Raw genomic sequence first — 16,855 nt, 5'->3', positions numbered from 1 at the left:
GGAACCCTTTCTGGTATGAACATCTGAAGACAGCATCAAGCCCCCCCGGTCAGGTATAGTCAGTCTTGAGTTCAAGTCCTGCTCAAGTCTAAGTTGATACTTTAGTGCAGTACTGAGGAAGTGCAGCACTAATCAGCGGTGCCGCCTTTCAGATGGGAAGTTAAACCGAGGCCCCATCTGTCCCCTCAAGTGAACTTGAAAAGATCCTATGGCACAATTTCAAAGATGATCAGGGGGGTTCTTCCTGGTGTCATGACTATATTTATTCTTCAACCAACATCAGTAATAAAGGTTACCTGGACATTATTTCATTGCTGTTTATGTGACCTTGCTATTGACAAAATTGGCTGCTGTGTTTCTTGACATTGCAACAATGATGACACTTTAAAAGCTATTTTTTAACAAAGTGACTCCTGACAATGCAGCACCCACCCGTGGATCAGAGCGCTCCCAGTTGCGCACATGCGCAGAACAGGCGCTTGCTGCCAGTATGGTGCTGTGCATGCGCAGCCGATGTCAGCACCCGGCTTGCTGCGTGAACGTGACTAATTCACACAGGCGGGAGGATTAGTCACTCGTCACTCGTGGCCTCGCTACCTCTTCTCACTTGGCTCCCTCCCTCCTCTGGCCCCCGCTCCCTTCCACCATCGCAGCCCCTTTTCCCCGCATGGTGGAAGAGAGAGTGACAAGATAGGGGTGGGAGGGAGTGGGGAGCGAGTGGCCAAGGGAGAAGAAGGGACGAGGCCACGGATTCTGTTATAATGCACATACAATCCTGCACATGCAGCTATCCTGGAGCTCAGGTCTAAACACAAAGCTCACAGAAGTGATGCTGGATCAAGTTGTTGATTTGGCTCTTATTACAACACAGAAGCAGCTCTTTGCCAGTGTTCATGCTGAACATGAGTTCCCATGATTTATCTGTTCCAACTTCCAAAATGTTAGAAATCTCTTAATAAAATGCTCACTGGTTTAAAATTCGGGTTTGTGTCCTGAAATAATTGTCAATAAAATTTATTAAACAACCTGTTGCAGGGAGCAGGAATGGGGACCAGAAGTGGCCATTTGGTTTCATTTTTGAGATATATTGAGCAGCACCATCTTTGCTCCTGGCAGCTGCCAAGAGTCACAGACAGTGACTTTAAAGTGCATGAGGCTGCATTTGCGCATGTGCAAGTACTGCACCACCTAGTGGTTTCATTGTCAGCAAACTCTGCCTTTTTAAAAATAATTTCATGGAATGTGTGCCCACCCCCTGCTTGCCCTTGAGAAGGTGGTGGTGAGCCACTGCAGTCCATGTGCTGTAAGTATACCCAGAGTGCTGTTAGGACCCAGTGACCGTGAAGGAACGGTGATATAGTTCCAAGTCAAAATGGTGTGTGGCTTGAAGGGGAACTGGTAGGTGGTGGTGTTCCCATGTGTCTGTTGCCCTTGTTCTTCTTTCTGGTAGAGGTCGCGGGTTTGGAAGGTGCTATCGACCAAGACTTGGCGATCTGCTACGTTGCATTTTGTAGATCGCACACGCTGTTGCTACTGTGCCCTGCTGGCGGATGGGGTGCTGATTAATTGGGCTGTGTTGTCCTGAATGGTGTCAAGCTTCTTGAGTGTTGTTGGAGCCGCACTCATCCAGGCATGTGGGAGTATTCCATCACATTCCTGACTTGTGCCTTGTAGATGGTGGACAGGTTTTGGGACATCCTTGGGTCGTGCAAGATGCTTTATAAATGCTTTTTTTCCGACCCAGGGATAAGGTGTTGCCTGAGCCAAGCTGATGTAAGAAAAATCTAGTCTTTGCTGACTTTTTTTTTTAGAGATACAGCACTGAAACAGGCCCTTCGGCCCACCGAGTCTGTGCCGACCATCAACCACCCATTTATACTAATCCTATACTAATTCCATATTCCTACCACATCCCCACCAGTCCCTATATTTCCCTACCACCTACCTATCCTAGGGGTAATTTATAATGGCCAATTTACCTATCAACCTGCAAGTCTTTGGCATGTGGGAGAAAACCGGAGCACCCGGAGGAAACCCATGCAGACACAGGGAGAACTTGCAAACTCCACACAGGCAGTACCCAGAATTGAACCCGGGTCGCTGGAGCTGTGAGGCTGCGGTGCTAACCACTGCGCCGCCCTAGTTAACTTAAATGATAGGTAAACCTCTGCTCACTTGATCCTCACTCTTTTTTGTGTTTAGTGGTCAACTTCTTGGTGACCTTGTAATTATTGCAACTTAATGATTGCTTAATTTTTGATTAAAATGCATTTTTAATCAGTTTGAATTTCCTTTTATACGCTTGTTTGATGCAATTTAAATTAGCTTCAAGCAAAAGCAGCTTGGTTTTATATAGCACTTTGAACACAGCCCCATAAGGAGATATTAGAACAAGTGACCAAACCTTGGTTGAAGAGTTAATTCTAAGGAGCTGCTTAACTGAAGAGAGAAGGCGGAGCGGTTTATTGAGAGAATTTCAGAGCTTGGGGCCTAAACAGCTAAATGCATGGTTACCAATAGTAGAGCAATGGAAGTGGGGAATGCACAAGAGTTGAAAAAGCTGAATGGCTTTGAATTTATTTTGCGACTTTTGATAAATCCTGGAAATAATCAGCTCGGGGCAACCAGTGTTGTCTTGGAAGACAGGATCTCTGTCTGTCTATATTCACCATTATTGTCTTTCCTCCCACACAGATTCTGTTCTGCACGTTGAATACTCACAGAATTGACATGGACAAGCTCCTTGGGGGGCAGATTGGCCTGGAAGATTTTATTTTTGCGCACACAAAGGGCCTCAAGAAAGAAGTGGACGTATTTAAAGCAGAGGATGCTCTGGGATTAACTATAACTGATAACGGGGCAGGATTTGCTTTTATAAAGGTAGGTTTCAATCCTATTATCTGGGCAAAGTGGAGACGATCGCATTGAGTTTGGGATAGGATCTTTGCGAAAGCATTATTGCAGCTTTTTCACTGCAGGGATTTCACTTCCTCCTGTTCTTTTCCCCGATAAAGCACGTGCAAGTTTTATTGCTATTGCCAGCAGTGTTCTTGGTGAAAGTTCAAGCTATTGTGTCATTTGTACTTAGAAACTTTAGCATTGTTTTATTGTTGAATAATTCTGTAACCTCTTAAAGGAATGTGGGAACACCAACATCTGCAAGTGGCACATCATCCTGACTTGGACATATATCACTGTTCCTTCATGGCCGCTGGGTCAAATCCTGGAAATCCCTACCTAACAGAACTGTGGGAGTAACTTCACACAGACTACAGCGGTTCAAGAAGGCGACTAGGGATGGACAATAAATGCAAGCAATACCCATATCCAGAGAATATACTTGAAAAATAAATGAGATTAGACAGGATTGCTCCAATTGAAGAGCTCACACAGGCACAATTGATCACTTGGCTTCCTCCTCTAATTCCTGATGATGTTTAACCCACTTCCATTGTCTCTCTTGACACTAAAATTGTGGATTTGGTGGTTTCTCGGTAAAACAGTTGGTCTATTTTTACGAGTCTTTACGAAGTTTGATAGCCACAGACCCTGACATGGTGGGAGTGAAATTTCACAAGTATGAGTGTAAAATCTCACTTCCCTTGCAAAATGTTTTCTCTTTGCCTATTTGCCTCCCCATCTCCCCTGAGATGGCAGTGTTATGTAAGCATGACTATCTTGGACGGGTGTTCGTGTGCTTTATACTTTTGTAAAGGTCAGAAAACTTTATTTAGCTTAATGATGGTAACCCAATGCCATGCAGATCTTCAGGGCAGTGTCGGTCTTTGTAAGTCGAGCCATTTTTATTGCATGGTACTCGAGACTAGAATGTTCTCTGAAAATAGCTGTCCATAGTGCAGCTTGGATTATACGCTTGACATTTGTAACAATTATATTTCAGAAATTCAAGCTATAAAGTGAAGGGGAGTTTCAGATCCTGTGCAAAAAGAGGAGACCAGTTGAGAAAAGAGGAGTGGAGAATATTTTTTTAATATAGTGAGTGATGATCCGGACTCCCCTGTTTGAAAGGGTGTTGAAAACAAATTCAATAGTAACTTTCAAAAGGGAATTGAATAAATGCTTAAAAAGGAGAAATTTGCAAGGCTACAGGAAAAGAACAGGGGAGAGGAGTGAGACTAATTGGATAGCTGTTCCACAGACCCGGCACAGGTGCGAAGGGTCGGCCTCCTGTGTTAGAATATTCTATGATAAAACCTAAAATTAAAAGACTAGTTTTTGTGTAGATGTAAAATACTTTTTGGAACTCAATAATAGATTGGAACTGGCTCTTAATTTAAAAAAGAAGCACCCAACTGCGAATGAATGGACTGGTGGTGCAATGTCTGTTTCCTATAAGAGGCTCAGAGCGGAAAGGAAGTGTCAAAGAGTTGGGTGGGGTGTGCGAGTTTCCAACAGGCAGTTTACAAAGTAAAGTAGTTAGTCAGGAGATCATTGTTGACAGAATAATTGCTGCACAATGTTGGCAAAGGGAAGGAAGTCATTACTGCTCTGTTGTTTACCTTGGGTAATGACCCTTTTTTAGTACGTTGCAGTTCGAACGATTATTCTGGATGGAAATAGGGTTTTGTTACTTCAAGTAGTAAAATGGATTAGGGTGTTGGAGAATGCATATTATTTTGCAGAGTAACTTAGAAGGTTCACAGAGTTACAAGTAGATATTTATGGATATATTAAGCCTATGAAAACTATTAATCGTCAAATATGCACTCAACAACACTTATGAGTTTCTAAGATCGAGAATCTACACATTAGCTGTGAAATCGTCACTTAACAGGTCCTCGGTGAATTCAGAGGTCTTTCTTTCTGCAACATCTGTTCCATATAGTTTCTTTCCAATTCTGTTATATTTTAGTATTACCAATGTTCCTTTTGTGTGCCCTGTCAATGACTTCAATTTTACACAACACGATTTATCGATCAATGAAATCCTTAGGATGAAATCGATTACAGAGGCATCAAAGGTTGCCTAACTTTCCCTACACTCTATTCCTTTTGACAGATGTCACCTTCTGAGATGGCCTTAGCATATCATTGTTTATGTACCAATCCAGCCACCTTGAACTTTGTCAACCTAACCACTCTGAAATTGTCACACCTCATGTTCCTGTGAAGTTAAAAGCTGAATAATTTACAAGATGCATTCAGTCTACATGCCCACTCGAACCCTTGCTCCCTGAAATTAACGCACCCCCTCAAAGCGTCCCATTTTACCCCCCATCTCCAACGACTTTGGTAGGGTGGGACTTGAAGCTGCATTATTTGGTCGAGCACTGCTGGTCCCTTCGGCTGGTCCTGCCTGTCAGCTTGTTGAGCTTCTGTCATCATTGAGCCACCCTTTGGGTTGGGTCAGCAATTTGATTAGTATTCCATGGTTAGACACAGCAATGGGAAAAAGGCATTCTTCACATTGCTACCAAAGTAAATGCCATGTAAAAATCTGTTTGCAGGGGATGCAAGTTTATGTAATTAAGTGTCTGCTGGTGATATCAGTGCAAAGATGTATTGTAGTGCCATCTCGTGGCAGGAAAAGGCCATTAACAGACTGTTGTAATTCGAAATCCCTGTGGCTGCTTGATTTTTTTTTTAATTGAGAAAATGTTGACTGTGTGACTGTTCTTGTATGGGGCTTCCCAGTCAGTATCAGCGGTTTGTTTATTTGTGGAACCATCACGGCTGAGCTCAATCCTGGCCTTCCCTGCTTTCCAGACGCCTGCACTTACCAGTAGGGATCAGCGGATTACAATCGGGAATTGTCTATTCTGTTTCCTCAGTCCTCCAGCATGAGACCAATGGTACATAGTAACAGGAGTATGATATACAAGCTGTGAAGCCTGTTTTACCATTGAGTTAGATCAATCATACAGCACAGATGGAGCCATCATCTTTGGGGCAGCCTTTTGAAAGATCTATTTGATTAGCTGCGCTCCCTCATTGGCGCCCCATAGTCCTACAGATTTCTCCTTTTCAAGTATATTTTCAATTCTCTTAAAAAAAATGTACTATTGAATCTGCTTCCACCACCTTTTCAGGCAGTGCATTCTGGATTGTAACAGCTCAACTGCATTGCAAAAGTTATTCTTTAAATTTGCATAAAAAGACTTCTTGCTGATCTGCAACTGAAGTCCATTTACTTGTCTTTGCTGCATATCCCTTGGCACCCTTATGTAACAAAAATCTATTTCAGTGGTGAATTTTTTTTATTCATTCATGGGATGTGTGTGTCACTGGCAAGGCCAGCATTTGTTGCCCATCCATAATTGCCCTTGAGAAGGTGGTGGTGCGCTGCCTTCTTGAGCTGCTGCAGTCCATGTGGGGTAGGTACACCCACAGTGCTGTTAGGAAGGGAGTACCAGGATTTTGACAGTGACAGTGAAGGAATGGTGATATAGTTCCAAGTCAGGATGGTGTGTGGCTTGGGGGGGTAACACGCAGGTGGTGTTCCTATGCATCTGCTGCGCTTGTTCTTCTAGGTGGTTGAGGTTGCAGGTTTGGGAGGTGCTGTTGAAGGAGCCTTGGTGAGTTGCTGCAGTGCATCCTGTAAATGGTGTACATTGCTGCCACTGTGTGCCATTGGTGGAGGGAGTGAATGTTGAAGTTGGTGACTGGGGTGCCAATCAAGCAGGCTGCTTTGTCCTGAATGATGTCGAGCTTCTTGAGTGTTGGAGCTGTCCTCATCCAGGCAAGTGGAGCATATTCCATCACATTACTGACTTGTGTCTTGTAGATAATCGACAGGCTTTGGCTAGTCAGGAAATGAGTTACTTGCCAGAATTTCCAGCCTCTGACCTGCTCTAGTAGCCACAATATTGACATGGCTGGTTCAGTTAGGTTCTGGTCAATGGTAACACCCAGGATGATGTGGGTAATGCTGTTCAATATCAAGGGGAGATGGTTAGATTCTCTCCTGTTGAAGATGGCCATTGTCTGGCACATGTGTGGCACAAATGTTATTTGAATCAACAAACATTCCCACTTCTGACTCTGATGGATGGAAGGTCATTGATCAAGCAGTTGAAGATGTTTGGGCCTAGGACGCTACCCTGATGAACTCCTGCAGCAGTGTCTTGGACTGATATGACTGGCCTTCAAAGATGACACCCATCTTCCTTTGGGATAGGTATAACTCCAACCAGTGGAGAGTTTTCCCCTGATCCCACTGACTTCAATTTTGATGGGGCTCCTTGATGCCCTTCTCTGGTGAAATGTTGCCTTGATATCAAGGACAGTCACTCTCACCTCACCTCTGGATTAAAGCTGTTTTGTCCATGTTTGGACCAAGGCTGTATTGAGGTCTGGAGCAGAGTGGTCCTGGAAGAATCCAAACTGAGCATCGGTGAGCAGGTTATTGCTGAGTAATTGCTGTTTGATAACACTGTTGATGACACCTTCCATCACTTTTCTAATGATTGAGACTAGACTGCTGGGGTGGTAATTGGCTGGATTGGATTTATCCTACTTTCTGTGTACAGGACATACCTGGGCAATTTTCCACATTGTCAGTTAGATGTCGGTGCTGTAGCTGCATTGGAACATTGGACTAAGGGAGTGGCTAGTTCTGAAGCTCAAGTCTTTAGAAGTACAGCCTAGATGTTGGGGCCCATAGCTTTTGCTGTGTCCAGTGCCTTCAGCCGCTTATTGATATCACGTGACATGGAGTGAATTGAATTGGCTGAAGACTGGCGTCTGTGATGGGAACCTCAGGTGGAGGCCGAGATGGATCATCTCTTCTGGCTGAAGATGGTTGCAAATGCCTGAGCCTTGTCTTTTGCACTGAAGTGCTGGGCTGCCCTAACATTGAGGATGGGGATGTTTTTGGAACCTCCTACCTCCTGCTGGTTGTTTAATTGTCCACCACTGTTCACGACTGGATGCGGCAAAACTCCAGAGTTTTGATCTAATTTTTTGGTTGTGGGCTCACTTTGCTCTATCTTTGGCATGCCACTTCTCTTTAACATTTAGATTTAGATGTTTCAGTGAGAACAGAGAAGAGGGTAAAAGGGGGGGGGTGTGGCATTGTTAATCAAGGAAAGTATTACAGCGGCAGAAAGGACGTTTGAGGACTCGTCTACTGAGGTAGTATGGGCCGAGGTTAGAAACAGGAGAGGAGAGGTCACCCTGTTGGGAGTTTTCTATAGACCTCCGAATAGTTCCAGAGATGTAGAGGAAAGGATAGCGAAGATGATTCTCGACAGGAGCGAGAGTAACAGGGTAGTGGTTATGGGGGACTTTAACTTTCCAAATATTGACTGGAAATACTATAGTTCGAGTACTTTAGATGGGTCTGTTTTTGTCCAGTGTGTGCAGGAGGGTTTTCTGACACAGTATGTGGACAGGCCAACCAGGGGCGATGCCACATTGGATTTGGTACTGGGTAATGAACCCGGCCAGGTGTTCGATTTAGATGTAGGTGAGCACTTTGGCGATAGTGATCACAATTCGGTTAGGTTTACCTTAGCGATGGGCAGGGACAGGTATATACCGCAGGGCAAGAATTATAGCTGGGGGAAAGGAAATTATGACGCGATTAGGCAAGATTTAGGATGTGTAGGATGGGGAAGGAAACTGCAGGGGATGGGCACAAACGAAATGTGGAGCTTATTCAAGGAGCAGCTACTGTGTGTCCTTGATAAGTATGTACCTGTCAGGCAGGGAGGAAGTTGTCGAGCGAGGAGCCGTGGTTTACTCAAGAAGTTGAAGCGCTTGTCAAGAGGAAGAGGGCGGCTTATGTTAGGATGAGACGTGAAGGCTCAGTTAGGGCGCTTGAGAGTTACAAGCTAGCCAGGAAGGATCTAAAGGGAGGGCTAAGAAGAGCAAGGAGAGGACACGAGAAGTCATTGGCGGATAGGATCAAAGAAAACCCTAAGGCTTTCTATAGGTATATCAGGAATAAAAAAATGATATGAGTTAGAACAGGGCCAATCAAGGATAGTAGTGGGAAGTTGTGTGCGGAATCAGAGGAGATAGGGGAAGCGTTAAATGAATATTTTTCGTCAGTATTTACAGTAGAGAAAGAAAATGTTGCCGAGGAGATTACTGAGATACAGCCTACTAGGCTAGATGGGATTGAGATTCACAAGGAGGAGGTGTTAGCAATTTTGGAAAGAGTGAAAATAGATAAGTCCCCTGGGCCAAATGGGATTTATCCTAGGATTCTCTGGGAAGCCAGGGAGGAGATTGCAGAGCCGTTGTTGTTGATCTTTATGTCGTCATTGTCGACAGGAGTAGTGCCGGAAGACTGGAGGATAGCAAATGTTGTCCCCTTGTTCAAGAAGGGGAGTAGAGACAGCCCTGGTAATTATAGACCTGTGAGCCTTACTTCGGTTGTGGGTAAAATGTTGGGAAAGGTTATAAGAGATAGGATTTATAATCATCTAGAAAAGAATAAGTTCATTTGTGATAGTCAGCACGGTTTTGTGAAAGGTAGGTCGTGCCTCACAAACCTTATTGAGTTTTTCGAGAAGGTGACCAAACAGGTGGATGAGGGTAAAGCCGTGGATGTGGTGTATATGGATTTCAGTAAGGCGTTTGATAAGGTTCCCCACGGTAGGCTATTGCAGAAAATATGGAAGTATGGGGTTGAAGGTGATTTAGAGCTTTGGATCAGAAATTGGCTAGCTGAAAGAAGACAGAGGGTGGTGGTTGATGGCAAATGTTCATCCTGGAGTTTAGTTACTAGTGGTGTACCGCAAGGTTCTGTTTTGGGGCCACTGCTGTTTGTCATTTTTATAAATGACCTGGATGAGGGTGTAGAAGGGTGGGTTAGTAAATTTGCGGATGACACGAAGGTCGGTGGAGTTGTGGATAGTGTCGAAGGATGTTGTAGGGTACAGAGGGACATAGATAGGCTGCAGAGCTGGGCTGAGAGATGGCAAATGGAGTTTAATGTGGAGAAGTGTGAGGTGATTCACTTTGGAAGGAGTAACAGCAATGCAGAGTACTGGGCTAATGGGAAGATTCTTGGTAGTGTAGATGAGCAGAGAGATCTTGGTGTCCAGGTACATAAATCCCTGAAAGTTGCTACCCAGGTTAATAGGGCTGTTAAGAAGGCATATGGTGTGTTAGCTTTTATTAGTAGGGGGATCGAGTTTCGGAGCCACGAGGTCATGATGCAGCTGTACAAAACTCTGGTGAGGCCGCACCTTGAGTATTGCGTGCAGTTCTGGTCACCACATTATAGGAAGGATGTGGAAGCTTTGGAAAGGGTGCAGAGGAGATTTACTAGGATGTTGCCTGGTATGGAGGGAAGGTCTTACAAGGAAAGGCTGAGGGACTTGAGGTTGTTTTCGTTGGAGAGAAGGAGGAGGAGAGGTGACTTAATAGAGACATACAAGATAATCAGAGGGTTAGATAGGGTGGATAGTGAGAGTCTTTTTCCTCGGATGATGATGGCAAACACGAGGGGACATAGCTTTAAGTTGAGGGGTGAAAGATTTAGGACAGATGTCAGAGGTAGTTTCTTTACGCAGAGAGTAGTAGGGGCGTGGAACGCCCTGCCTGCAACAGTAGTAGACTCGCCAACTTTAAGGGCATTTAAGTGGTCATTGGATAGACATATGGATGAAAATGGAATAGTGTAGGTCAGATGGTCGGCGCAACATCGAGGGCCGAAGGGCCTGTACTGCGCTGTAATGTTCTAATTCTAAAAAAACATGCACGTAGTCCTGTTTTTTAGCTTCACTGATTGGCACCTCAGTTTTTGATATGCCTGGTGCTGCTCATGGCATGCTCTCCAACACTCCTCATTGAGCCTCAATTGACCCAGCTCAATTTGGAAGAAATTTCACATTTTCACTGCTCATAGTGTCAACCCAGAAAAAAAAAAACCCCAGCAGGGAGCCACATTTGTGGGAGGAATTGGTGGATCTACTCTGTAATAATCCATCTATTTCAGATTTTGACATTAACTACTTGTGTGGAAAAGGCGCTAAATGCGGCCCCATCAGCATTGCCCACGTCCTGAGAAATGTAGAAAGAAAACACAATACTTTGGGCAGTACTTCTGTCTACTGAGGCATCAGGTAGAACATTGACATCATCAAATGCTCAATCATTATGTTGGCTTCCCAAGCTGAAGATTTGACACAAAATTGTTCCAACTTCAAGTATCCTTTAAGCATTTATATAGCACCTCACAGGAGTGTTACCGAACAATTTGGCACTGAGCCGCAAAAGGAGATATTAGGGCAGATGACCAAAGGCTTGGTCAATGAGGTGGGTTTTGTTTTAGAGATACAGCACTGAAACAGGCCCTTCGGCCCACCGAGTCTGTGCCGACCATCAACCACCCATTTATACTAATCCTACATTAATCCCATATTCCTACCACATTCCCACCTTCCCTCAATTCCCCTACCACCTACCTACACTAGGGGCAATTTATAATGGCCAATTTACCTATCAACCTGCAAGTCTTTGGCTGTGGGAGGAAACCGGAGCACCTAGCGAAAACCCACGTGGTCACAGGGAGAACTTGCAAACTCCGCACAGGCAGTACCTAGGGGTCGCTGGAGCTGTGAGACTGCGGTGCTAACCACTGCGCTACTTTTTTAAAAGAAGTGTCTTGAGGAGAGAGGTGGAGAGGCTTAGGGAGGGAATTCCAGAGCTTAGAATGTAGACAGCTGAAGGTGTGGTCACAAAAGGTGGAGCGATGGTAGCTGGGGATGCACAAGAGGCCACAATTGGAGGAATGCCAAGATATCAGACGGTTGTATTTACCATGAAATGGTAATAGCAAAAAATGTAACAGACATACTGGGTTGGTCGACACGTGTAAAATTGTGTTTTTGGTGTAGACTCTTAATTGGAAGTCAGCTCTGTTGCTTTGCCCTAACAGTGTTCATGCTCTCTCTCACTCTCATTTCCCAGCGCATCAAAGAGAACAGCATCATTGACCGAGTTAAAGTAATCCTTGTTGGTGACCACATCGAATCGATCAATGGCCGGGGTGTGGTGGGCTGTCGGCACTATGAAGTAGCCAAGATGCTAAAAGAGTTGCCGAAAGGCCAAACATTCACGTTGAAATTGGTAGAAACTACAAAAGCATTTGGTAAGTCCTGACAACTAATGCAGTGCAAGGCTGTATTTATTTTTATTCATTTTTATTTATTTGGAGATACAGCACTGAAACAGGCCCTCGACCTTTTGCTTGGTGGTCATCCTGCCCCTATTACACCCGAGCCGTTGGCATCAGTCTTTATCTGTGACACGTAAACGCTTGCTGATTTTCAACTGAGGGGCAGTGTAGCTGAAGTTGTGCCTGTTTTCACCCAGGAGCTATCGGCCCTTCCCAAGTTTGTCCTGTCTCCTCTGGCATTCCAAAGTGACCATGAAACTGTTGAATTGCCATTACAAATAAAATGCAGCTGTTCACTAACTTCCTTTAGTGAAGGAAATATGTCGTCCTTAGACAGTCTGGCTTCACTGTGACTCCAGTCCCACACTGACATGGTCGATGCTTAAACTGCCCTGGAAAATGGCCAATGGGCCACGTGGTTGTATTACACTGCTATGGCGTACTTCAAGAAGGCGGCCCACACTTGAATGAGAGGTACTGTCTCTCTGAACTATTTAGTCACTGGAGCTTTAGGGCAGCTGGTTGTCTTACCTTTCTAAACAGTATGAATAGTGTGACATGGGGCCTATAGCATATAGATGTTCCAACAAAAAGGACCTGGTATTGTTAGAAATTTTATTGCTTACTTATGGACCCAGTTTGACATGTTGGGCTAGCATTCATGTGTACTTTACTTTCAGTTCCTTAGAGTTATTTCAATTGAGAATTTGACATCTCAGTGCAGTAATGAGGGAGAGATGCTCTGTCTTGGATATGTCAAAATGAGCCCCTGTCTTCCCTGTGAGGTCGATGTAGAAGATTCCATGACATTATTCTGAAGAACAGGGGAGTCCTTCCCAATGATCTGACCAGTATTTATCCCTTAACCAACATTAATAAAAACAAAAAGAAGAAATGCTGGATTCACTCAGCAGGTCTGGCAGCATCTGTGGAAAGAGAAGCAGAGTTAACGTTTCGGGTCAGTGACCCTTCTTCGGAACTGACAAATATTAGAAAAGTCACAGATTATAAACAAGTGAGGTGGGGGTTGGGCAAGAGATAACAAAGGAGAAGGTGCAGATTGGACCAGGCCACATAGCTGGCCAAAAGGTCACGGAGCAAAGGCAAACAATATGTTAATGGTGTATTGAAAGACAAAGCATTAGTACAGAATAGGTGTGAATAGACTGAATATTGAACATCAGCAAGTGCAAACCTGAAGAAAAACAGATTATCTGGCTATTATCACATTACTGATAGTGGGACCTTGCTGTGCCCCAAAATTACTTAACTGAGATTGCTTCAGGTCGTCAAAGGTGTTAGATAAATGCAAGTCCCTTTCTCTTTCTTCCCTCCCTCTATCCTCGGGCTCTTGCCTGACCCCTGCCCCAGCCCTCTTTCCTCATTTTAAATTGTATTTGAAACTTTACCAGTTTTATATTACTCTAAGAAAAATCACTTGTTTCCTATATTTTGTGTTCTGTGGGCTGTCGAATGTAGAATATTCTTAGATCACTTGGAGGATCACAGCCAAACTGTTAGAAAGCTTAGCCCTTATATCTGTAATACCAGCAACAAGGATTTTGTAGCATTTGCACATTAATTTCCAGATTTAACTGTTAACTAAACAGTTGTAGTTGGAAGCACAGCAAGTGCCTCGTTAAATGTATTTTCAGAAAATTTCAAACGTATGTTCTAGTGGAGAATGCAGTTGAACATTAACGTTTTGGTACCAGCCACACACACAGCCTGGTATTCCCAAAATTTTAACTATTTAGTGTCTCCAATTCATTCTCCACTTAGATAGACAAAGGTGAAACCTGATCTGCTTGAAGGTTGAAGGACTTATCCTCAGAAGTGAAATATGTTAACAGTTGTGAATTTAGAAAAAAAAATAACTGCCAAACTGACTTGTTCAAAAGCTGTAAATTATCCTTTATTGTGGTTTACCTAGCATTCTTTAGCAGAGATTTTTGCTTCTTCCAGTAAATGAACGCGCACATCCATGTTGCCTGGGGAGAAGCGTAGGCGTTGCAGTTTTTTAGGTAGTCCAGTGGGGTCGTGCTGTTTGGTGTGGTGTTACAGTCCATTTGTCGGGCAATGACCCTGAGCTCCAAGCACGCATTGAAGCAGGTGGACTGTGGCGGGACAGAACCTTACTGTTCGGGGCTGCCTGGTATGAGGCGGGCGGTAGCTGTCCAGTGAGATGCGATGACCCCTCCCACCGACAAAGGCAACCTGTGGCGCCCAATCTCTACACCAATTGAGCTGGACTTATAACCCGTAATTGCTGCCTTCCGTGTTTTGGTCGCTGTGAGGCGACTATGGTGTGACCTCTCCATGGTGCGTGCCTGGGCGGATGTATGGTGGTTGTGAGTTGCCCAAGCATCAAAACCCCCCCCTCTGCCTTTCTGGTGGGGTCCAAAGGAGTGCAGAGCATGACGTATGGCACCGGTATGGCTGCAGGGACTGCCGGAAACATGCCAAAGGTGACATATGACCGCCTTCGGGATTCCGCTCCGGATTTTCTGTTGGGGTTTACTCCCTTAGCCTTGGTCTAAAAAAGGAAAGAAGGTACCAGCCCTTCGTTTTGCAAGCTGAAACGTCAGAACTATGTGTCCTGGCCTGTCGGAAGACCTTACACAAATCAATGATTCTCGGAAGACCGTCATCATTAACAATGAGCTCAGCAGACTCAATGTGGACATTACAGCACTTCAGGAGACACTCCTCCCTGCGAGCAGATCTCTAAGAGAGTAAGACTACACCACCTTCTGGCAGGGTAGGGATCCTGAAGAACCAAGACAGCATGGAGTGGGCTTCATCATCAGAAACTCCTTGCTCAGCATGATAGAGCCACCCTCAAATGGCTCGGAACGCATACTGTCCATCCGACTGTTCACCGCCTCTGGTCCAGTACACCTACTTAGCGTCTATGCTCCAACACTCTGCTCTCCACCTGAAGCTAAAGACCAGTTCTACGAGGAACTCCATAATATCATTAGTAGCATCCCCAATACTGAACACCTGTTCCTGCTGGGGGACTTTAATGCCAGGGTTGGGGCCGACCATGACTCATGGCCCTCCTGCCTTGGGCGCTATGAGATTGGAAGGATGAATGAGAATGGACAGAGACTGCTTGACTTGTGCACCTATCATAACCTCTGCATCACCAACTCGTTCTTTCACACTAAACCCTGTCATCAGGTTTCTTGGAGGCACTCAAGATCACGTTGCTGGCACCAGCTGGGCCTCAAAAAGTGAGCCTCTTTAAACAGCGTTCAAACACACGCAGCTTCCACAGTGCGGACTGCGACACCGACCACTCCCTGGTGTGCAGCAAGGTTAGACTCAAACCAAAGAAGCTGCATCACTCCAAGTAGAAGGGCCGCCCGCGCATCAACACTAGCAGAATTTCTCATCCACAGCTGTTACATAGGTTTCTAAATTCACTTGAAAAAGCCGTTCAGAACACTCCTACAGGGGATGCAGAGACCAAGTGGGCCCACATCAGAGACGCCATCTATGACTCAGCAATGATCACCTATGGCAAACGTGTGAAGCGGAATGTAGACTGGTTTCGATCTCACTTTGAAGAGCTGAAACCTGTCATAGCCGCTAAGCGCATTGCACTGCTGAACTACAAGAAAGCCCCCAGCGAGTTAACATCCGTAGCACTTAAAGCAGCCAGAAGTGCTGCACAAAGAACAGCCAGGCGCTGCGCAAATGACTACTGGCAACACCTATGCAGTCATATTCAGCTGGCCTCTGACACCGGAAACATCAGGGGAATGTATGATGGCATTAAGAGGGCTTTTGGGCCAACCATCAAGAAGATCGCCCCCCTCAAATCTAAATCAGGGGACACAATCACTGACCAACGCAAGCAAATGGACCGCTGGGTGGAGCACTACCTAGAACTATACTCCAGGGAAAATGTCACTGAGACCGCACTCAATGCAGCCCAGTCTCTGCCAGTCATGGACGAGTTGGACGTACAGCCAGCAAAATTGGAACTCAGTGATGCCATTGATTCTCTAGTCGGCGGAAAATCCTCTGGGAAGGACGGCATAACCCCTGAAATCATCAAGAGTGCCAAGCCTGCTATACTTTCAGCACTGTATGAACTGCTTTTCCTGTGCTGGGCCGAGGGAGCAGTACCACAGGACGTGCGCAATGCCAATATCATCACCCTCTATAAGAACAAGGGTGACCACGGTGACCGCAACAACTACCGTGGAATCTCCCTGCTCAGCATAGTGGGGAAAGTCTTCGCTCGAGTCGCTTTAAACAGGCTCCAGAAGCTGGCCGAGCGTGTCTACCCTGAGGCACAGTGTGGCTTTCGAGCAGAGAGATCCACCATTGACATGCTGTTCTCCCTTCGTCAGCTACAGGAGAAAGGCCACGAACAACAGATGCCACTCTACGTTGCTTTCATTGATCTCACCAAAGCCTTTGACCTCGTCAGCAGACGTGGTCGCTTCAGACTACTAGAAAAGATCGGATGTCCACCAAAGCTACTAAGTATCATCAACTCATTCCATGACAATATGAAAGGCACAATTCAGCATAGCGGCGCCTCATCAGACCCCTTTCCTAACCTGAGTGGCGTGAAACAGGGCTGTGTACTTGCACCTACACTGTTTGGGATCTTCTCCCTGCTGCTCTCACATGCGTTCAAGTCTTCAGAAGAAGGAGTTTTCCTCCACACAAGATCAGGTGGCAGGTTGTTCAACCTTGCCTGTCTAAGAGTGAAGACCAAAGTACGGAAAGTCCTCATCA

At 45.2% G+C, this 16,855-nt stretch overlaps 1 protein-coding gene across 2 annotated transcripts in view; it reads left to right on the top strand.

Annotated features, from left to right (window-relative positions):
• Nucleotides 1-16,855, top strand: part of gipc2 (GIPC PDZ domain containing family, member 2) — an 86,901-nt gene that overhangs the window by 53,624 nt on the left and 16,422 nt on the right. For both annotated transcript variants that reach the window (XM_068036663.1, XM_068036662.1), the window contains exons 2-3: nucleotides 2,695-2,880; nucleotides 11,887-12,067. In XM_068036663.1, the coding sequence (XP_067892764.1) occupies nucleotides 2,695-2,880; nucleotides 11,887-12,067 (367 nt within the window). The remainder of the gene's footprint in view (nucleotides 1-2,694; nucleotides 2,881-11,886; nucleotides 12,068-16,855) is intronic.

Source organism: Heterodontus francisci, chromosome 8, assembly GCF_036365525.1.
Source record: "Heterodontus francisci isolate sHetFra1 chromosome 8, sHetFra1.hap1, whole genome shotgun sequence".
Lineage (NCBI taxonomy): Eukaryota > Metazoa > Chordata > Chondrichthyes > Heterodontiformes > Heterodontidae > Heterodontus > Heterodontus francisci.
The sequence above is the reverse complement of the archived record's forward strand: the minus strand, read 5'-3'. Positions and strand labels throughout refer to the sequence as shown.